Source organism: Bubalus kerabau, chromosome 10 (genome assembly GCF_029407905.1).
Source record: "Bubalus kerabau isolate K-KA32 ecotype Philippines breed swamp buffalo chromosome 10, PCC_UOA_SB_1v2, whole genome shotgun sequence".
Taxonomy (NCBI): domain Eukaryota; kingdom Metazoa; phylum Chordata; class Mammalia; order Artiodactyla; family Bovidae; genus Bubalus; species Bubalus kerabau.
Window position 1 is genome coordinate 14,640,839 of NC_073633.1, and position 23,991 is coordinate 14,664,829.

Sequence of the window (23,991 nt, forward strand, 5' to 3'; positions counted from 1 at the left end):
CTGCTGCTATTACTTTCATAATCTTCCTTTTCAGCTGTAGCTTAAAATAGATGGTTTACAACATGACTTAGGTACTTAGGAAGAGAAGCATGTATCATTTTCATATTTCTCATACTTTAGCAAAAGTTGTATGTGCAGTTTTAGATATTGTGGCAAAGGGTATAATTTAATTTTCCTCTTTTCATGTGTAAGCCAAGATACTTTCGGGGTGGAAAAGAAATAGGCTATAAGACTTTCCTTTTTTAAAAAAGTATATTTACTCCATAGATCATGATTGAAAGCTGGAGTATAAACCCAACTCCTTCCCCCATCTTCTCATCCCCTCAGAGGAGCCACCCATAAGTTTCTTGTGTGACTTGCAGATTCAGTTACATGCATAAAGACACAGACAATACATAGAGATGTGTCCTATTTTCCACTTTTAAACAACTCAGATGGTAGCATGGTATTAACATCTTAGTTTTCTTTTTCCTGTAAGTTTCTTCTAATGGCTAAATAATGCTCCATTGAATGGATTGGGTTTGATATATAGGTTTTTTCCTGGTCTTTTGCTGTTGAAATAGCGTATCTTTTCCCACACGTGCATATGTATCTATAGGATAAAATTCTGTAAGAGAAATTGCTGGGTCAAAGAGAAATATGTATTTTGCTTAAATTGCTTTCTGTAGAGGATGTATCAGTTCACACTGTTTGAAACAAAAGAAGGTGGGTGCTATTGTTTCTGTTCGGTTGGTGCAAAAGTGAGTGTGGTTTGGGACCCTGAATCGTGGATCGTTGTACTTCGGCTCAAGCACGTCTGTGTTCATCGGAACAGGAGCCATTGCAGTGAGCACGCTTCTGCCAATGAGAAATAAGTCTCTTTATTCCTGTAGCCTAAAAATCCATGGTTTAGAATTCCATGACCTCTTGGGAAGCGTTTTCTGCATCCTGCTGGTTGTGAAAGCATTTTCCCCGCAAAAAGTTGTCGAGATGCTTGAAGAAGTGGTAGTCGGTTGGTGAGAGGTCAGTGAATATGGCAAATGAGGCAAAACGTTGTAGCCCAATTTGTTCAACTTTTGAAGTGTTGGTTGTGTGACGTGAGGTTGGGCGTTGTTGCAGAGAAGAATTGGGCCCTATCTGTTGACCAACGCTGGGTTTAGGCAAGGCGGTTTGGGGTGCATCTCATCGATTTGCTTACCATACTTCTCAGATGTAATGGTTTCGCCAGGATTCAGAAAGCTGTAGTAGATCAGACAGGCAGCAGACCACCAGTGACCATGACCCTTCTTTGGGTACATGTTTGGCTTTGGAAAGTGCTTTGGTGCTTCTTTTCAGTCCCACCACTGAGCTGGTCATCACACTTGTCGTATACAGTCCACTTTTTGTCTCATGTCACAATCCAATTGAGAAATGATTCATTGTTGTCGCATAGAATAACAGAAGACTGTTTTACATACAGTAATGTATAGGTTTCAGTGCTATTCTCTCAGATCATCCCACCCTCCTTCTCCCACTGAGTCCAAAAGTCTCTTCATTATGTCTGTGTCTCCTTTGCTGCCCTGCATGTAGGATCATCAGTACCATCTTTCCAGTTTCCATATATATGTGTTAATATGTGATATTTGTCTTTCTGGCCTACTTCACTCTATGTAATAGGCTCTAGGTTCATCCACCTCATCAGAAGTGACCCAAAAGTGTTTCTTTTTATGGCTGAGTAATATTCCACTGTGTATATATACCACAGCTTCTTTATCCATTCATCTGCCAATGAAGATCTAGGTTGCTTCCATGTCCAAGCTGTCATAAATAGTGCTGCAGTGAACATTGGGATACATGTGTCTTTTTTTCCTGCTGTATGATGCAGGGCACCCAGAGCTGGTGCTCTGTGACAAGGTGGAGGGATGGGGTGGGGAGGGAGGTGAGAGAGGGGTACGGGATGGAAGGGACAAATGTATGCTTATGGCCAGTTCGTATTGATGTATGGCAGAAACCATCATAATATTGTAATTACCCTCCAATTAAAATTTTAAGAAAAGAATAAGAGAAGATGACACTTTAAAAATGTGATTTTGTTTTTTTTTACTTTGTAGTCAGCTCATGAGGCACTCACTCACGGAGCTTTTTCACCTTTCCAGTTTGCTTTAAATGCCAAATGACTGTACTGAGGTTGACATCGAGTTCTTGGGCAGCTTCCTGTGTAGTTGTAAGAGCATCAGCTTCGATGATGCTCTCAGTGGGTTGTTGTCAACTTGTAGTGGCCAGCCATCTCACTCCTCATCTCCAAGGCTCTTGTCTCCTTTGCAGAGCTTCTTGAGCCACCACTGCACTGTACATTCATTAGCAGTTCCTTGACCAAGTGCTATTGTTGATGTTGTCTCTGCTGCTTTATGACCCATTTTGAACTCAAACAGGAAAATCGCTCAAATATATTTTTTGTCTAACATCATTTCCATAGTCTAAAATGCATACAAACAGCTAGTAATAATTCATTAGGAAAAAGCATAAAGTGAGAAATGCATATTAAAATGATGTATAACATAACAACATTTATTTAAGAATGTATTCCAGTATCAAATGGCAAAGTTCAACAGTGCAAAACCGTAATTACTTTTGTACCAACCTAATATATCCTTTTAAACCCAAGACTTATTTTCAAAACTTTTTTATCTTATCCATGAGAGTTTTATTTATTTTTTAAAATTAATTTAATTGGAAGCTAATTACTTTACAGTATTGTGGTGGTTTTTGCCATACATTGACATGAATCAGCCATGGGTGTACATGTGTTCCCCATCCTGAACCCCCCTCCCACCTCCCTCCCCAACCCATCCCTCAGGGTCATCCCAGTGCACCAGCCCTGAGCACCCTATCTCCCATGAAAAGTTTTAATTTGTGATTTATTTTGCAGTATGAATGAATCTTCATCTGTTCAAGAGTAATTTCTTTACCTGTTTGTTGTTTGTTTTGATCTTGGAAATTGTGTTGCAAATATTTTTCCCTTTGTCATTTATTTCTTGATTTAGTTATTTATGTCTGTAGCCAGTTGATTTTGCTGTTTGCATTTAAATTGTTGACCCTGCAAGAATTTATTTTGGCTTCCCTGGTGGCTCAGATGGTAAAGCATCTGCCTGCAATGCAGGAGACCTGGGTTCAATCCCTGGGTCGGGAAGATCCCCTGGAGAAGGACATGGCAACCTACTCCAGTACTCTTGCCTGGAGAATCCCATGGTTGGAGGAGCCTGGCAGACTACAGTCCACGGGGTTGCAAAGAGTTGGGCACGACTGAGCTACTTCACTGAGGAATAAGATGGGGTCCAACTCTTCTTTTTTTCTGGGGAAATGACAGTTGTCACAAATATTTCTTGAATGATTCTTGCTTATCATGCAGTAAACTTTCATATATCTGAACTCTTTATTACTTCATTGTACTCAGTGCTTATATCATATATTTATAATACCTGGGTAGGCCATTACCTTTCTCCACATTTACTCTTCATAAGAAAAAAAAAAAATTTTTTTTTGCGCTATTTTGTCCTCTTATTTTTCCACTTGAACTTTAAAATTGGGCTTTTCCTGTGCCATAGAAGTATCGAGGTGTTTTGTTACCATATGAAATTTATAGATTCAGTCTTCCATTTATTTACATAGTCTTTTGGTACCATAACATTTTATTTACATGGCTCTTAATAGATTTAAGTTTATTCCTAGGTATTTTTCTGTTTTATTACAGATGGAATCCTTGCTGATTGTTTTGTATTTAATATGAAAGGGCTGTTGGTTTCTGCATATAAATTATAACAGCTTATTGAATTCTATTTCTATTGTGATTTTTCAGGTTATTCTAAATTGGATTGTAAATTGCCATTTTGTAAATTAATAGAATTCTATCAGAAGAACTGGAATATCTTCATTATAATTCCATCATTTCTTTGCAGTAGTAAAAGGCCAAATTATAATTTTTAAAAAACAAGCAAACATATCAGAATGAAAACAATGAGATTATTTTAATGGCCATCGCTTTTATTTTTTATTTGTTCAATATTTTTTGTTTATTCTTACTTAATGTATTTGTGGGAAGTGGGGGATTGCTTTTAAACATTCAGTTTCATTGAATGGCCCATGTGTTGGAGATAAGATCTGGCCAGTGCTGGAGATAATGCCAGACTGACTCTGTCTCTTTGGACCTGTCTTCTAAAGGTGAAGATCATTCTGTGGTTGGCTTCAGTAGTAACTTTTTTTTTAGAATAGCTAAAAATGCTTTAATATGGAACTGAACCATGAGAAATGGGAATTTTGCCTTAATTTTGGTCTGAATAGTGCTAATTGAGCTAAAATAAAATAATAGTTAAATAGAGAAAGTGAGGGAAAAATGATTTTAGGTACAAGAAAAAATGTTACATATCATAATTCTAACAAGTTTCAATTTGAAGATGCGCTACATAATTTGTGTACTTTACTGAGACTTTTGTCTCACATTATAGTTAATGCGGGGGCTTCCCTGGTGGCTCAGACAGTAAAGAATCTGCCTGCAATGCCGGAGACCTGGTTTCGATTGTTGGGTTGGGATAGCAACCCACTCCAGTATTCTTGCCTGGAAAATCCCCATGGACAGAGGAGCCTGGTGGGCTACAGTCCATGGGGTTGCAGAGACACGACTGAGCGACCAAGCACACAGTGCTTGGTGGGCATGAATGTGGGCATAAAAGGTGTTTACTGAAGCAGTGCTTCTCAAACTTTGCTGTGCATTCTCATCGCTCATTCTGATTCTGTGGGTCTGGAGTGGGCCCTGAGGTTCTTTATTTCTAACCAGTTCTCAGATGATGCTGGTCCCAGACCATGCTTCAAGTAACCAGGTACTAAATGACCATCACTTTGATATGGTTTTTAGACAAGTTGAACTATGTAAACTAAACATTAAACAGATCCCACTGATCAAATGTATCATTCTTTTTTTTTTTCTATTCCATAGATGGTTTCCCTGCTTATTAGAAATGCTGCATTTACTGACTCAGTATGGTGTCCTGTTACTAGTGCATACGCCCTACTTCAAGGAGCACAGTGACACTCTGCCACCCTCTTCCTCCCATCCAAATTTCAAATCTGTGATACTTCAGTTCATGTAATTTCTTAAGACTGGGTGGTTGTTCTTCACCTGCGTAGGTGTTGTTCTTCACCTGTCTTCACTTCCCATCTTTCAAGATCCACTTCAGATCCTAGTTTTCGGACATCTGTTTCAGCTGCTTTAGCCCACTCAGAACCATCTTTTCTTTAACCTTTTACTGTCTTTTACAATCAGTGTTTTACTTCTGTCTCTTGGTTTGCTTCCCTAGTTAGATTGTAGACCAACCAAAGGAAAAGGTCTAGCTTGGGGACATTGTGCCTTCCCTTTATGACCTCTTTGCATGGATATCTAAGAAGCAGTTTGGACACCGTCTCTGAATTTGTAAACTTTGCTCTAAAAACCTGTTTCTATTCCTGTGTTCTTTGTATCAGTGAAGACCAAAGATCTTAGAGTCAAAGGGAAATCCAGTCTTTTAATAAGTCCAGTTGCTTTTACCTCCAAAGCATTTCATGAATCCGTGCTTTTCTCTTTCTCCAGTCTAAGCTTACCAGCAGCTTTCACAGACCAACCTAGGAGGCTATGAACTAACCTTTCTGTGTCCACTCTGTTGCCCCTTCCAGTCCATTCTCACCACTGTAGTATAACTCCAGTCCATCATGTATGCTAGTGTCTCCAGAATTGTCTTTCACATGCTGCCTTTCTCTGTCTACTCCAATTTATAAACCTTATTTTATCCAGGGACAAGTCACTATGTTTTTCTGACCAGGTGTTCCCTTTACACTTTGCCTGAAAGAAAGTGAAAGTGAGACTCTGAGACCCCGTGGACTGTACAGTCTATGGAATTCTCCAGGCCAGCATACTAGAATGGGTATCTGTTCCCTTCTCCAAGGGATCTTCCCAACCTAGGAATCGAACCCAGGTCTCCTGCATTGGAGGCGGATTCTTTACCAGCTGAGCCACCAGGGAAGCCCCACTTTGCCTAGTTAGTCCCTTTTACCCTTCAGAATAACAAGTCAAGATTCCTTCACTTGGGAAAGTATTCCTTGATGCTTCCCTGGAACCAGAGAGATTTCTGAAGGAAAAACAAAGCAAATGAACAAACCTTTGACGGCATCTCTTTGCTTTCAGCATAAAGCAAGATCGGCACTTGGTCTGGCCTTCTGTCTACATCTGTTAATCGTTCATGTGTTATCAGTTGTTAAAATCACTGATGTTTGAATTAATTCTTTTTGTTTTAGTAGGCCTCTATTAAAAACACAGCAAACAAAACCAGCCTACCAAAACTACTTGTTAACAAAGCAGAAAGACATTGATTGGTCCAATCACTTTAAAACACTAGGACTTAATAGGGGTGAAAATCAGTGTTAATTGGATATTATGGATTTATTTTTAGTGATTTTTTGTTTATTTAAAAAATAAAAGCATGCATACAGTGAAATATAAAACTATGTCTTTAAATAGGTTTGTTATCATCATTTAAAAGTTAATAGACTTTGTTTGGAGAAGGCCCCACTCCAGTACTGTTGTCCAGAAAATCCCATGGATGGAGGAGCCTGGTGGGCTGTAGCCCATGGGGTCGTGAAGAGTCGGACACGACTGAGCGACTTCACGTTCACTTTCCACTTACATGCATTGGAGAAGGAAATGGCAACCCACTCCAGTGTTCTTGCCTGGAGAATCCCAGGGACGGGGGAGCCTGGTGGGCTGCAGTCCATGAGGTCGCACAGAGTCGGACACGACTGAAGCGACTTAGTAGTAGTGGACCTTGTTTTATCACGTTCAGGTTTACAGAAAAGTAATGTGTTTTTATATCTAATAAGTCATCAAACCTAAGGTTACCTAGATTTTGTCCTGTGTTATTTTCTAAGAGTTTTATCACTTTGTATCTTGCATTTCTGTGGTCCATTTTAAATGAATTTTTGTGAAAAGTTTAAGGTCTGTAGATTTCTTTTTCTTTCTTTCATACATGGATATCCATTTGTTTCAATACCATTTGTTGAAAAGACTGATCTCTTCATTGAATTGTCTTTGCTCTTTTGTCAAAAGACTGCTTGACTATTTGTGTATGGGTTTGCTTTTAGATTCTTCCATTGATCTATTCTTTTACCAGTATTATACTGTCTTGATTACTATATCTTTTTTTTGGGGGGGGAGGCCCTTTTTTTAATTGAAGGATAATTGCTTTACAGAATTTTGTGGTTTCCTGTCAGACTTCAACAAGAATCAGCCATAGGTACACCCATGTCCTCTCCCTCCTGAACTTCCCTCCCCACCCCACCCTTCTAGATTGTCACAGAGCCCCTGATGAGTTCCCTGAGTCATACAACAAATTCCCATTGGCTGTCTGTTTTACATATGGTAATGTAAATTTCCATGTTACTCCCCATACATCTCACCCTCGCCCTCCTTCCCTGCCCCCATGTCCATAGGTCTGTTCTCCACCTTTGTTTCTCCATTGCTGCCCTGAAAATAAATTCATCAGTACCATTTTTCTAGATTCCATATACATGTATCAGTATACCATATTTATATTTCTCATTCTGACTTACTTCACTCTGTATAATAGGCTCTAGGTTTAGTAACTGGTGAAGTTGAATGGAGAGTGTCAGTCTCCTCACTTTATCGGTATTGTTTTGTAGGTATTTTCTTGAAGAGACCTCTAGTCTTTCCCTTTCTATTGTTTTCCTCTATTTCTTTGCATGGTGACCAAGGCCATCCCCAAGAAAAAGAAATGCAGCAAGGCAAAATGGTTGTCTGAGAAGGCCTTAGATAAATGATGGAAAAAAAAATTATATAAATATGGAGAAAGCTACTAGATACTGGGAAAATTTTTTTTAGAGTTAAGAGTAGGCAGATAGTATGGAATTCCAGAATACCAGAATATGCAGAGAACTGGAATAACCTAGAGACATAGTTAGAAAAGGATGTGTCAGGCAGTGGTCTTGTAGTTAAACACATGAGTCATGGAGATGAGTGATGCAAGCAATCAGTGCTTCTCATTCTCTCTTAATTCCACATTTCAGAGTCCCAAAGTCCTGAGATGATAGCGAGTTTGCAAATGTTTACAGGCTATTCCAGTTGGATTTCTTTGCAGTGAAATTTTCTTGTTCCACAGCTCTTGGATAAGCACAAGAATACGGAGAGCATGGTAGAGCTTCTGGACTTGTATCAGATGGAGGATGAAGCCTACAGCAGCCTTGCAGAAGCCACAACTGAACTCTATCAGTATTTACTGCAGCCATTCCGAGACATGCGGGAACTTGCTATGCTACGAAGACAGCAGATCAAGGTATTTTTCTTAAAACCTAAAATGTTACCTACCTATTTCGTAGTTCTCAGTCTGGCTGGCTATGCATTTTAATTATTAGAGGAGCTTTTATAAATGTAGATATCTGGTCCATTGTTCCCAAAGATGCTAGTTTGGTAGTTTTGTGTTACACAGAGCCTGAATACCTCATTTTAAAACCATCTGGAAAGGTGACTGTGCTGAGTGGGCAGGGTTGAGAGGACCTTGTCTAGTCTACTCCTAGACTTCTTTAGCAGGAGTTTTGGAAACATGTTTTGGGAGGACCTTTTTAAAATTACAAGGCTTTAATGGTAGAGCTTTAAACTTCATGACATTTGATTTTTGTGTGTAAAGTAATACTACATTTTTTGAGGTGAGTGTTAAGGGTTTGGTTTTATAGCTGACCTCAAATCAATGTTGCTGTTTAATTCACATGAAAATATTGCTGAACTAGGATATTAAATTTTTTTTGCATAATGGGTTAATTTGGAGCATTATTTAATAAATTTATATGTGAGAAATTACTAATTATTCTGAGAACCTTATGCTTGGGGGCAAGAATGAATGTGTATTTGAAAAAATATAACAAAGTAAAGCATGTCTGTGTTTCTTATTCCCTTTAATGAATCAACATGGAGCCATACAGACCATCACATAGTTGGTGTTGTTCTCCTTTATTAATAATTTTGAAAAATATGGGCATTTTGGGAAAAAATGGCAGTTTTATCATAAACTTGGCATTTTGGTTAAGTGATAAATAGTAACTAGGAATTTTTAGGCACTACAGTTTCCTTCAATTTTTAAAAATGAACTGTAGAATCTTTGCCCATTGAAAACTTGACTGGAAGGCCAGGGATGAACTAGAAGACATGGAGGCCCCATCTTCTTCTAAACTAAGTTGCAATGCAGAGCAGACATACTCTACACAGCTGAACATTGACTATCAGAGTCTATGTGAATTTTTGCCTTCATGTTATTAATATAGCATGATTTGTATAGGAGAAGGAAATGGCAACCTACTCCAGTACTCTTGCCTGGAAAATCCCGTAGACAGAGGGCCCTGGTGGGCTGCAGTACATGGGGCCACTAAGAGTCGGAGACGACTGAGCGACTTCACTTTCACTTTGATGCATTGGAGAAGGAAATGGCAACCCACTCCAGTGTTCTTGCCTAGAGAATCCCAGGGACGGGGGAGCCTGGTGGGCTGCCGTCTATGGGGTTGCACAGAGTCGGACACAACTGAAGCGATTTAGCAGCAGCATGATTTATATTGAGTATTAACATTAGCAAATTGATTGAACCACCATGTCAGACACTATTGTCCACTAGCATCACTTACTACTCCATTTTTTTCTCCTGGGAAGCAGAATATGGGTGAGGTGGACGAGACAATGTATTTTTTAAACTGATAATATTTTCAGAGGTAAAAATGGTATTTTACTGCATTGGTCCTCTGATGCCTCTCAACTATAATGATGAGCTAGAAAGAGAACAGGAACAAATTTGTGCCAAAAATTCAACTACTTAGATATGGACACATTTCTTATAGAAATACAAATTGTCAAAATAGGTTCAAAGGAAAATAGAAAAAATTTGGTAGCTCGATATTAACAAAGTTGAATTCATAATTTAAAACCTTGAGGTAAGCATTATCCAAATCAAATGACATTACAGAGAAAAAGAAAACTACAGATGAATATCCCTTATGAATGTAGATGTAATAATCCTTAATGCAATATTGAAAAATAGGATTCAGTAATATACCATGACCAGGGTTTATCTCAGAAAGACAAGATTGGTTTAACATTACAAAAAGTAATCAATGTAACTCACAATATTATCAAAGAAAAAAAAATCAGTGTCTGTGGGTGCATAAATGCATTTGATAAGTTCATTGCCCATCCATGGTAAAATTTCAGCAAAGTAGGCAGAGAAGGGAACTTCCTTGACCTGACAAAAATGAAAGTGTTAGTCAGTCAGTTGTATCCGACTCTTTGCAGCCCTATGGACTGCAGCCGGCCAGGCTCCTCTGTCCATGGGATTCTCCAGGCAAGAAGACTGGTGTGGCTAGCCATTCCCTCCTCTAGGGGATGGATCTTCCTGACCTGTCTCTTGCATTGCAGCAGATTGTACTGTCTGAGCCCCCAGGGAAGCCCATCCTCCACCTGATAAAGGGTATTACGTAGAGCTCATTTAACATCGTGTGTGATGATGAGTGATTGAGTTCTTCCCCCACTAAGATGGGTAACTAGACAGAATTGTCTGCTCTCACAACTTCTGTTCACTATTTCTCAGGCATTGGGGAAAAGTAAAGCTTTTTGTAATTCATAGATTATGTGATCACACATGTGAAAAATAGGAATCTAAAAAAACCACTGGAAATAAGTTTAGTTACAAGGTCAGTACTTAGAAATTCAATTGTATTTTCTGTCTTCCAGAAATGAAACTGAAATAGAAATTTTTAAAAATGCTTGAAATGTTTAAAGATAAATTTTATAAAATCTATTAAAGGACTGTATACTGAAAAATTATAAAATTTTGCTGAGAGAAATTAAAGCATACCTAAATAAATGGGAGATAGACCATGGTAATAGATTGGAAGAAAATCTATTAACAGTAGTCAGTTATGTTCACATGTCAGCTCTCAGTGGATCTGTAGATGCAAATTAAAATTCCCGTAGGGTGGAATTTAAAATAGACCTGTGATTACATATTCAGTTAGTTTTTCAAAAAGGTACCAAGGCAGTTCAGTAGGGGGAAAGAATAGTCTCATCAACAAATGCTGCCAGAAGTGGATATCTATATAGAAAAAATGAACCCTAGTCTTCCTTATGTTACACCATACACAAAAATTAATTTGAATACATCTTAGACTAAAACATAAATCTTACAGTATAAAACTTCTATAAGCAAACTGCGAAAGGTTTTACAGTCTTTGGGAAGGAAAGGCAAGTGTTTTTTTAGATACGATGCAGAAAACTTGGGCCGAAAACTAATAAAAAGAATGATGATAAACTGGACTTCACTAAAATTAAATATTTTGCTATTTGAAAGATTAAGGAAATGAGAAGGCAGGCCATACACTGAGACAAAATAACTTGTAATATCAATATATCTGAGAAAGGAACTATGCAACTCAGTAAGATAAAACCCCCAAATTTTCAATATGAGCTAAATATTTAAAAGGACACAAAGAAATGGCCAATAATCACATGCAGAGATGCCCAACACACTCACCAAGAAAATACAGGTTGATACCAGAGTGTGACACTGTACACACTCACCTAGGAAATACAAATCGATACCAGAGTGCAACAGTGTACACACTGATTATTCAGGTGAGTGTAATGGAAATATTTTGGCCCTCCCAAATAGTAATGAGGATGTAGAGTAACTGGAATATTCATACATTGCTAATAGGATTTTAAAGTGGTACAGCCACTTGGGAAAACAGCTTGACAATTTCTTCAAAAATTAAACGTATACAGTTGATCTTTGAACAACCCTTGGGTGTGGTTCCAGTACCTGCCATTTATACCAGAATTCTCAGATGTTTAATGGCAAAATAGCTTTCCAGATTCATGGTTCCCCATCTGTGGATTCAGCAACAGCAGATCTTACAGCACTGTAATATTTGTCAGGGAAAAAAATCTGCATAGAAGTGGACTCATGCAGTTCAAACCTATGTTGTTCAAGAGCCAGCTGTACATATCTTACAACTCAGCTGTTTGTCTCCTAGTTACCTATACAAGAAAAATGAAAACATCTGTTCACAAAAGAAAAAACTTGCCAGTGTTTGTGCCGACTGGATTCCTGGTAGCCCCAAACTGGAACAGCTCAAATAACCATCAATAGGTGAATGAGTAAATCAAATGTGGTATTTCCATATGATAGAATAATATTCGACAAGGCAAAGGTGGTCTTCCCTGATGGCTCAGTGGTAAAGAATCCACCTGCCAATGCAGGAGACGCAGGTTAAATCCTTGGGTCCGGAAGGTCACCTGGAGAAGGAAATGGCAACCCACTCCAGTATTCTTACCTGGAAAATTCCATGGACAGAGGAGCCTGGCGGGTTACAGTTCATGGGTTCGCAGAGTCAGACATGACTTAACAGCTAAGCAACAACACAAGACACAGCAACAGAGACACACCTCAAAGTCATGCTAAGTTGAAGAAGCCAGATACAAGAGAATATATACTGTGTGAAGGGATGGATGGCAAAGTGGTATTGGAATATTTTGAAGGTGACAGAAATGTTTCGTATCATGATTGTAGTGGTTGTTTCTTGGGTTTACGGCAATCAAAACTCATCAAATCACGTACTTTAGACGGATTGATTAACTTGATTATATGTAAATTAATTAAATCCTGATTAAACAGCTTACAAAAAGTTGTGCTGAGCGAAAGATGCCAGACACAAAGTATAAACTACGCCTCCATTTACATGGAATTCTAGAAAATTGTTCTGAGGAGTTGTTGCCTGTAGTGGGGCCAGGGAGATTCTCTGAGAGGAGTAGATGTAACAATCCTTTGGAGAGATTGATGTATTTTAAATTCTTGATTATGGTGGCTGTTAACATGAGTATAAAACTTTGACAAAATTTATGTTTAAAACATGGGTACATTTTGTTGTATATAAATTATAACTCAGGTAATTTTTTAAAAGAGGAATGAGCAAAATGTACAAGTTTATGTAGAGACACAAAATGAGGCGATCAGCATAGCCTGAAGACATACAGTAAAAGAGGGATTAGTGAGCTTCACTATTGAAGAATAAGAAGACAGTAGGAAGTGAGTATACATGTTTGTATTAGAGATTGAAATTGAGACTATTCCATATATATATAAGAATAGGAATGGTATAATAAACAGGCATAGTACTTGGGTTTTTAGACACAGTAAATTATTCAAACCTTATTGAATCACCAGCCCAGCACCATGTGTGGAGGCCAATAAGTGTCATGGCTGGGACTGGAGCACATTTGACTACAAAGCCTGTTCTATTAGTTTTTCCACTGGGTGTGAATTGTTTGGTATGCCTCAGGTCCAAGGATTTGTAGGAGAGAAGGTATGGTCAGGACCTAGAAAGCTGTATCATCCCATGGAGTTTGACCTTTACTCTTTAGCCTCATCCCTTTCAGAAGCTCCCAGACTTTAATGTACTGGTTCTTTAACATGTGAAAAATGTGAGCCCCAGACAGGGAGCGTCAGTATCACCTCGAACCTTGTTAGAAATACAGATTCTTAGGCCTTACCTCAGGTACCCTTAACCGAAACTCCAGGGAAGAGCTCAGCCGTCTTTGTTTTAACAAGTCTTCCTGGTAAGTAGGACACACTGTGCAGTTGAGAGCCGCATGTCTATTAAAACCTGAAGCAGCTGAGGCTTGGAGCACACTGAATTCTGAGATACTTTCACTCTGGGCCTCAGCTTTCTCATCGTAAAACGAGAATTAAACTAGATGATCCTTGGGGAATTCCCTGGGGGTCCAGTGACTAGGACTTTTCACTGCTGGGGGCCAGGGTTTGATCCCTGGTTGGGGAGCTAAGATCACACAAGCTGTACAGCACACCGCCCCCGCCCCCCCCCACCCCACACACACACAAAGAGAGAGAAGCTTAAATAAATAAGTAAAAGTAAATAAACTAGATCCTCTCTAGATTTTTAAAGACACCCAGTGTCTTAATGAGTCACAGTGAGTTCACCTACTGATAGTCTTCCTAGATTAACCATAAGCACTTCAAACACATTGTCCAACTTATTTTTAATAACTTGCCGAAAGCACATAAGTTAAAAACTAGAAGGCACCCTCAGCTTTTCCCTCCCCTTTGCATCCAGTCATATCATTTTGCAGTTTGACTATTTTCTGGTTGTAATTTGAATATACTCTTCTTCCTCTACCCTTCCCCTCCCCCAGGGAAATCTGTAGGTGTCTTTGTGTGAAATAGAAAAAGACACCCATCTCCACACTATTCCAACAGACAAGTGGGCATATGCAGCAGTACAGATGGCTTGGCCAACCTCCTGGTTTTGTGCAGCGTGCAATTTTTATGTCATTGGACCACTATATACTCTACTGTGTACATTGTGAAATATATAGTGCTTGCTTGTTTTGTTGTTCAGTTGATAAGTTGTGTCCAACTGTTTGTGACCTCATGGAGCCCCTTTGGAGCCCACTAGAATCTGTCCATGGGATTCTCAGGCAAGAATACTGGAGTAGGTCGCCATTTCTTCTCCAGGGTATCTTCCCAACCCAGGGATCGAATCCACATCTCCTGCTTGTCAGGAAGGTTCCTTACCACTGAGCCCCACTATACATTATATGTAAGCACTATACATATAGTGCTTACCACTGTACATTAAGATACTTATCTCTCACCTGAACTATTTATTGATTTCCTTATCTTTAGATGCCTTTTACCTTCAAAAATGCATCATTTCGTACTCTTTCCTGAGCATATTACATTTACTTTGAATGTAAAAATGCATGAAATACATGATGCCGAATCTAATTATGTCATCCTGTTAATCAAGAGTCATATAACTCCTAGGCCTGGAAAATTCACATTAAGATCACCACTACATCAGTATATTGACAAGTTTATCTTTGCATTTATTTTACCCAAGAATCAGAGTGCTTTTTAAAAAATTACTATCTCAACAATAGAAGTAACACTTAAGTGTCTCATATAAAACCCAGTATCCAAGCTAGTAATGTACTTTATAATAAGTAATTCCTTGCCAAGAAATCTGTGTTTATAAACTAGTCTCACTATCCTAGCTACCTAAACTGACACATACTTTTTTCCATGTTAAAAACAGACACTGTTTTCTTTCTGGCCCTGAAATTGACAACAGAGGAGTCACTGTTTCTAGCACGTGACCCAGCTGACCAGTGCTGAACATCTTCAGATTCGCCAAGTTAGGAAGAGAACTCAGTATCCTAGCTTAACGTCTTCGGTACAATAAACTATAATCACATTTTTAAACAGTAGGCTGTAGCATTAGCCACTGAGTTTTAGAAGTCAGTGAAAACACAGCATTTAAAAAGCATAGCATGTTTCTCTTCTGTGTATTTGGGTATATATGTGCGATGAAGGTAAAGATAATCCAACAACAAAGTACAAGTTATCTCCAAATACCAGATTTTTTATATTTTTTTATTTCTTATTTCTGTACAGTGTTTAACTATGTAAGTGAAAGTTTCTATCTTCATGATCTGAGTTAAGATGTTTGAATTATGAGCACTGCTCATTCTGTTTATTACATTTTCTGTTCCATAGTTGGGTTTGCTGGCATCTGACTGGAAGATCAAACCAGTTATTTCAACAGAGAACCATATGTATGGTTCTACAGAGAACCATAAGGCAGCTCTCAGGTACCAGAGTTAATTGCAGAAACGGCCACCACTCCTAGGATTGGGGGTTACAAAGGGAAAAGGTGAAGGATAGGCCCTATGAAGCTGACCTGTGAGGAAGAAGACTGCTGTTTGAGAGAACCAGATCCCTGGGGATAAAGCACTGATGGACTGGTGCTGCTTTGTCTTGGGCACACACAATGAGGCCAGTTCTGCAGAGCTTAAAAAACTGCAGACTCGTTTCTGTTAACTTCTTGAAGAAGGTACTAGATGCTGAGATTAAAAAGCGAGACTGGAATGATGATCACAGAACAGCAAACAAGAAAGTCAAGTGACAAAGATAGGAAGACACAAGTGTCTCTTTCCTTCAACTCTGAAATCTCCTCCAGCCCTTCCTCCTGGCAAAGGATAAATGTGGTTTTCAGAGCCCGAATCCTAGCATCACAAGGCAGAAGGCTGAACTTGGAGGTGATAGAATCCAAATACATTTTGACTTTCAAAGTCAGTGAAAAACTGTAGCTAACCTAAATTACAGTCTTAGGTATAATAACCAGACAGAGTTTAGTCATGTCATTGAAAGGGACTTCTGTCATAACATGCTGAAGAAGAATTTAAGTTTTGCTGCAGTGATCAATTTATTAAATCTTTTTTTCATATTTGTGAATCTTTTGCTTTTTAACTTATTTTAAATTGCAACAAATGAAAGCACAAAACCTCGATGGTTTTATTACAGGAAACAAGTTTTCTAGACTCTTACATGCAAAAAGTCTAAATATGCCACGTACTGCTGAGAATGCCACAGTGGCTTCCAGTTGCTTGTCACGTGCAGCACAAGCTCCACAGCCTCCTCATGGTGACATAGCCTACTTATCTAGGCTTATCTTCCTCTACCTTCATCTGTTTTACCTGAACTCCAGGTAGGCTGGACTGCTCTCTGTCCTTTACCATACATTGAACTTAACTTGCCTCAAGGCTTTTCTCAGGTTAATTCTTATCTACAGCACGCATTTTGGGTGATTCTCTTTTCCCATATCCTCCCCATGTAACTGTCAAAATCCGACCCCTCCTTCAAATCCTTCTGCAATTTATGGACTTCAGTAAAGTTTGTTTGTCCTGATCTAAACAGCTAAATGTGTTCAAAGATTATAGTATCATAAATTCAGTTCAGTTCAGTTCATTCACTCAGTCGTGTCTGACTCCTTGCAACCCCATGAATTGCAGCACGCCAGGCCTCCCTGTCCATCACCAACTCCCAGAGTCTACTCAAACTCATGTGCATCGAGTCGGTGATGCCATCTAGCCGTCTCATCCTCTGTTGTCCCCTTCTCCTCCTGCCCCCAATCCCTCCCAGCATCAGAGTCTTTTCCAGTGAGTCAACTCTTCGCATGAGGTGGCCAAAGTACTGGAGTTTCAGCTTCAGCATCACTCCTTCCAAAGAACACCCAGGACTGATCTCCTTTAGAATGGACTGGTTGGATCTCCTTGCAGTCCAAGGGACTCTCAAGAGTCTTCTCCAACACCACAGTTCAAAAGCTTTTTAGTTCCTCTTCACTTTCTACCATAAGGGTAGTATCATAAATTACTTTTCAGAAAAGGTTTTAGTCAATTTATAGTTCCACCAGCAGTATATTATGTGTCTCTTGTCTCACCGTGACCTCACTAACCCTAGTTAGTCTTGTTTTTAATTTTTGCTTAGTAATTTTTCTAAATGGTTTGTCATCCTACCATCTAAAAACAATCAGAAGGTTGTGTGTTCATGTCACGTTGGGGTCAGAGTGGCTTTTTTTAGGGGCTTCCCTGGTGGCTCAGATGGTAAAGCGCCTGTCTGCAATGTAGGAGACCCAGGTTCGATCCCTGGCTTGGGAAGATCCCCTGGAGAAGGAAATGGCAGCCCACTCCAGTGTTCTTGCCTGGAGAATCCCATGGACAGAGGAGCCTGGTGGGCCACAGTCCATGGGGTTGCAAAGAGTCAGACACAACAGAGCGACTCCACTTTTCATCTAAAGACAGCTGTTCCTCCCCTCTTCTCTACCAATTTATTTTTAACTGGGTTCTTTCTTTTTTACTTGTTATATTGGAGTATAGGTGCTTTACAAAATTGTGTTACTCTCAGATGTACCGCAGAGTGATTCAATTGTACACAATACATATATCTGTTCTTTTTCAGATGCTTTTCATAACTGGGTTCTTTCTTCACAGGAGAAAACATAGGTTCTCCCTCTAACCTGCTCCATGGCCTCCCATTCAAATAAAGCGTAGTGCCTACCCTTAATAAGCCTTATTCCCGTCTCCTAATCACTTACACAGATTTCTGAAAAGAGAGTATTTACACATGTTTCTATATCTCTGTCCTCCATAAAAACATGTATGGAAGTGGATTTTTATTCACTCTTTCAGGAAATATTTTAGATTACCTAGTTCATGCCAGGCAGTGTGCTAGTGAAGAGCAAGCAAGCAGAGATACTGTGCATTCTTTGCCCTCACGGAACATTCAGAGTGGGAAGCAGGTGATATAAAATAAAATACAAGTGTGATAAGAGGTAAGAGCCAGTCTGATCACACGGACCACAGCCTTGTCTAAATCAGTGAAACTAAGCCATGCCCTGTGGGGCCACCCAAGATGGGAGGGTCATGGTGGAGCGGTCTCACAGAATGTGGTCCACTTAAGAAGGGAATGGCAAACCACTTCAGTATTCTTACCTTGAGAACCCCATGAACAGTATGAAAAGGCAAAATGATAGGATCCTGAAAGGGGAACTCCCCAGGTCGGTAGGTACCCAATATGCTACTGGAGATCAGTGGAGAAATAACTCCAGAAAGAATGAAGGGATGGAGCCAAAGCAAAAACAATACCCAGTTGTGGATGTGACTGGTGATAGAAGCAAGGTCTGATGCTGTAAATAGCAATATTGCATAGGAACCTGGAAAGTCAGGTCCATGAATCAAGGCAAATTGGAAGTGGTCAAACAGGAGATGGCAGGAGTGAATGTTGACATTCTAGGAATCAGTGAACTAAAATGGACTGGAATGGGTGAATTTAACTCAGCTGGCCATTATATCTACTACTGTGGGCAAGAATCCCTTAGAAGAAATGGAGTAGCCATCATGGTCAACGAGAGTCCAAAATGCAGTACTTGGATGCAATCTCAAAAACGACAGAATGATCTCTGTTCATTTCCAAGGCAAACCATTCAATATCACGGTAATCCAGCCTATGCCCCAACCAGTAACACTGAAGAAGCTGAAGTTGAATGGTTCTATGAAGACCTACAAGACCTTTTAGAACTAACACCCAAAAAAGATGTCCTTTTCATTATAGGGGACTGGAATGCAAAAGTAGGAAGTCAAGAAACACCTGGAGTAACAGGCAGATTTGGCCTTGGAGTATGGAATGAAGCAGGGCAAAGGCTAATAGAGTTTTGTCAAGAGAACACACTGGTTATAGCAAACACCCTCTTCCAACAACACAAGAGAAGACTCTACACATGGACATCACCAGATGGTCAACACTGAAATCAGATTGATTATGTTCCTTGCAGCCAAAGAAGGAGAAGCTCTATACAGTCAGCAAAAACAAGACCAGGAGCTGACTGTGGCTCAGATCATGAACTCTTTATTGCCAAATTCAGACTTAAATTGAAGAAAGGAGGGGAAACCACTAGACCATTCAGGTATGACCTAAATCAAATCCCTTATGATTATACAGTGGAAAGTGACAAATAGAGTTCAAGGGATTAGATCTGATAGAGTGCCTGATGAACTATGGACGGAGGTTCATGACATTGTACAGGAGACAGTGATCAAGACCATACCCAAGAAAAAGAAATGCAAAAAAGTAAAATGGCTGTCTGAGGAGGCCTTACAAATACCTCTGAAAAGAAGAGAAGCGAAAAGGAAAGATACAAGCATCTGAATGCAGAGTTCCAAAGAATAGCAAGGAGAGATAAGAAAGCTTTCCTCAGCGATCAATGCAAAGAAATAGAGAAAAACAACAGAATGGGAAAGACTAGAGGTCTCTTCAAGAAAATTAGAGATACCAAGGGAACATTTCATGCAAAGATAGGCTTGATAAAGGACAGAAATGGTATGGACCTGACAGAAGCAGAAGATATTAAGAAGAGGTGGCAAGAATACACAGAAGAACTGTACAAAAAAGAGCTTCATGACCCAGATAATCACGATGGTGTGATCACTCACCTAGAGCCAGACATCCTGGAATGTGAAGTCAAGTGGGCCTTAGGAAGCATCACTATAAACAAAGTTAGTGGAGGTGATGGAATTCCAGTGGAGCTCTTTCAAATCCTGAAAGATGATGCTGTGAAAGTGCTGCACAATATGCCAGCAAATTTGGACAACTCAGCAGTGGCCACAGGACTGGAAAAGGTCAGTTTTCATTCCAATCCCAAAGGCAATGCCAAAGAATGCTCAAACTATTGCACAATTGCACTCATCTCACATGCTAGTAAAGTAATGCTCAAAATTCTCCAAGCCAGGCTTCAGCAATATGTGAACCATGAACTTCCAGATGTTCAAGCTGGTTTTAGAAAAGGCAGAGGAACCAGAAGTCAAATTGCCAACATCCGCTGGATCATGGAAAAAGCAAGAGAGTTCCAGAAAAACATCTATTTCTGCTTTATTGACTATGCCAAAGCCTTGAACTGTGTGGATCACCATAAACTGTGGAATATTATTAAAGAGATGGGCATACCAGACCACCTGACCTGTCTCTTGAGAAACGTATATGCAGGTCAGGAAGCAACAGTTAGAACTGGACATGGAACAACAGACTTGTTCCAAATAAGAAAAAGGAGTACGTCAAGGCTGTATATTGTCACCCTGCTTATTTAACTTATATGCAGAGTACATCATGAGAAACGCTGGGCTGGAAGAAGCACAAGCTGGAATCAAGATTGCCGGGAGAAATAGTAACCTCAGATATGCAGATAGCACCACCCTTATGGCAGAAAGTGAAGAGGAACTAAAAAGCCTCTTGATGATAGAGTGAAAAAGTTGGCTTAAAGCTCAACATTCAGAAAACTACGATTATGGGATCTGGTCCCATCACTTCATGGGAAATAGATGGGGAAACAGTGGAAACAGTGTCGGACTTTATTTTTCGGGACTCCAAAATCACTGCAGAGGATGACTGCAGCCATGAAATTAAAAGATGCTTACTCCTTGGAAGGAAAGTTATGACCAACCTAGATAGCATATTGAAAAGCAGAGACATTACTTTGCCAACAAAGGTCCGTCTAGTCGAGGCTATGGTTTTTCCAGTGGTAATGTATGGATGTGAGAGTTGGACTGTGAAGAAGGCTGAGCGCCGAAGAATTGATGCTTTTGAAGTGTGGTGTTGGAGAAGACTCTTGAGAGTCCCTTGGACTGCAAGGAGATCCAACCACTTCATTCTAAAGGAGATCAGTCCTGGGTGTTCATTGGAAGGACTGATGCTGAAGCGAAACTCCAATACTTGAGCCACCTCATGCGAAGAGTTGACTCATTGGAAAAGACTCTGATGCTGGGAGGGATTGGGGGCAAGAGGAAAAGGGACGACAGAGGATGAGATGGTTGGATGGCATCACCGACTCAATGCACATGAGTTTGGGTCAACTCCAGGAGTTGGTGATGGACAGGGGGCCTGGTGTGCTGTGATTCATGGGGGTGGCAAAGAGTCGGACACGACTGAGCAACCAAACTGAATTGATCTGAAGAGGTAAGAAGAAAAGGTATTTGTTACACTGAAGAGCTTATACTGGCTATAATATTGAGCCAGGGAAGACATCCATGAACCAGTAATTGAGCTGAGATCTGAAGATATGGTGGGAATTCATAGGCAGAAGGAGTTTGCCTGTACTCCAGAACTGTTGTTGCCAAGTTCATGCTGTTAGGTCCATGAATACTGGTGTTGTATCTACTTGACCCCTAAGCAGTGCTTGATAGAGTTGATTTCTCCTCCATTGACTCTTCCTATTTATGTGTTGTGATTTCTTACATGAACTGATTCACTGTCATTGCTTTAAATGTCTTCTACTATGTCAAGGGTGTGTGTATGCTAAGTCGCTTCAGTCGTGTCCAACTCTTTGCGACCCCATGGACTGTAGCCCTTCAGGCTCCTCTGTCCATGGGATTCTCCAGGTGAGGATACTGGAGTGGGTGTCCATGCCCTCCTCCAGGGGATTGTCCCAACCCAGGGATCAAACCCACAGTTCTTATGCCCCCTGAATTGGCAGGTGGGTATTTTACCACTGGCACACTAGCAAGCCCAGGTGTCAAGGGTACCCAAGGGTACCTAGAGTTAAACTTAACATATGTAAAATGAAATTCTTGACAATTCCATGTACATATTTTTTCTTGGTAATCCTGGAATCATTTTTCCCTCTATTTGGAAAACTGTTTCTTTAAGGAGCAGTATATTATATACTATATTATATAGTATTATATTATATACTATATTGTTGCTTCGAGACTAAATGAAGTCTTATAGACTGTTCTTTTGATTTCTGTTCCTTTAGTTGTAGTGTTTAAAGAGTATGACCCTCATTATTTCTACTTTAGAAATTTGCTTACTTGATCAGTTTTTAAGTGTGCCAGGGATGGGCTAACATTTTTCACTATAAAGTTTTTCCCGATCATCCTAATATTGATGTTACTAACTTAACTGCTTAATTTTTAATCTCTTTCTCGGTATATGGTAAAACACTACAGAGTATACAGAGGGTCTGTGGCTGTTTCCTGAACTGTACCTTTACTCCATGTTAACATTCCTGTGTAGTGCTTTTCTGTACTTTGATATTAATATTGTTACTTCTCTGACATTCACCTGGCATATCTCTGTCCATTACCTGATTTTCAACTTTTCCTTTGTCCTTTCATTTTAGCTGTGGCTCTTATAAATAATATGTAGCCAGTTTTTCTCTGTTACTTATTCCAGAGTCCTTCAGTAGGCAGATAGGCTTATTTTTTATATACTGTCAACCTTATTTATTTATGTTGATGATTAAATAAGTACTTTATTGGCACAAATAATTCTTAACATAAAAATATAATTATCATAAAGGAGGAAATAAAAATTTTCCAGCACCCCAAAATAATTAGTCAAACATTTTGTTCTATGTTCTTCATTTATATATATATAGAGGAGAGAAGGCTAAAGAATCCAATAGAGGAGGAAAGGGAAACAGGTTTCTGTATTAACTGTCTTCAACATTCTTGTTAATTTAATTGTTTTGTAAATTGATAGCATTTCCTCAAGAGCAGAGAAAAGTAAATACTCTTTTAGTACCAAGAGTGCCTGACACACAAACGTTCAGTAGATGTTTAAGGAGTGAATAGAGAAAGAAATTATTTTTTCAGTTTTTCTTTTTTCTCTCTAAAGATTTCTATGGAAAATGACTACCTGGGCCCCCGAAGAATTGAAAGTCTACAGAAAGAGGATGCTGACTGGCAGCGGAAAGCCCACATGGCCGTGCTGTCCATTCAAGATCTTACCGTCAAATACTTTGAAATAACAGCTAAAGCTCAAAAAGGTGAGTTTCCCAGTACAGTTATCCTTGTTAGGTAATTTTAAAAGTGAGTGGAGGTTTTTTTTTCTTAATGAGTGTTTTAAATATTTTTTGTTCACAATAGTTATAGAAAAGAATATAAAGACCATTCAATCCTAGCAGTTAAAGAAGATCACTATTAACAAGTTAAGGTATATCCTTCCAGTCTTTTTCTAGGCATTGTGTGTTAACATTTACTTACCTTTAAAATAATTAAAAATAATGGGTATTTGTATAGCAGATTTCAATTCTGACAGTAAATGTTTGCAGTTACAGAGTTCACAGCTTAAAGGCAAAATTCCCAAGAAGACTGCCTTCCCTTCAGACACTGTTTGCAAATTTGAGGTGTCCACAGGCCATCTGTACTTCTAAACAGTAGGCTACAAATTTAGTGGTTCTGCTACAGCCCTTTTAAGTTTGAAAAATTCACTACAGTGACTCAGAGAACTCAGGAAAACATAGTTCCCATTACAGTTTATAAAAGATAGAAATCAAGGGTTTCCCTGTGAGTCAGTGGTAAAGAATCCGCCTGCCAATGCAGGGGACACGGGTTCTATCCCTGCTTTTTGAAGATCTTGCACACTGCAGAGCAGCTAGCCCAGTGTGCCACGACTGTTGAGCCTGCGCTCTAGAGCCCGGGAGCTGCAACCACTGAAGGCCACACGACCTGTGCTCCACAGCAAGAGAAGCCATCTCAGTGAGCGCACCTCCAGTGCACCGCAACGGCCAAGCAGCGCCTGCTTGTGCACCTGGGGAAGAGCCCGCTCA

The 23,991-nt window shown here is 39.6% G+C and overlaps 1 protein-coding gene and 1 non-coding gene across 2 annotated transcripts in view; both read left to right on the plus strand.

Annotated features, from left to right (window-relative positions):
* The window catches only part of JMY (junction mediating and regulatory protein, p53 cofactor), a 78,198-nt gene that overhangs the window by 19,283 nt on the left and 34,924 nt on the right, over positions 1 to 23,991 (plus strand). Inside the window, exons 2-3 of the mRNA XM_055536659.1 lie at positions 8,157 to 8,330; positions 23,058 to 23,208. Of these exons, the coding sequence (XP_055392634.1) occupies positions 8,157 to 8,330; positions 23,058 to 23,208 (325 nt within the window). The remainder of the gene's footprint in view (positions 1 to 8,156; positions 8,331 to 23,057; positions 23,209 to 23,991) is intronic.
* On the plus strand, positions 17,477 to 17,548 carry TRNAC-GCA (transfer RNA cysteine (anticodon GCA)). Its single transcript has one exon. It is a non-coding gene; the product is annotated as a tRNA-Cys (tRNA).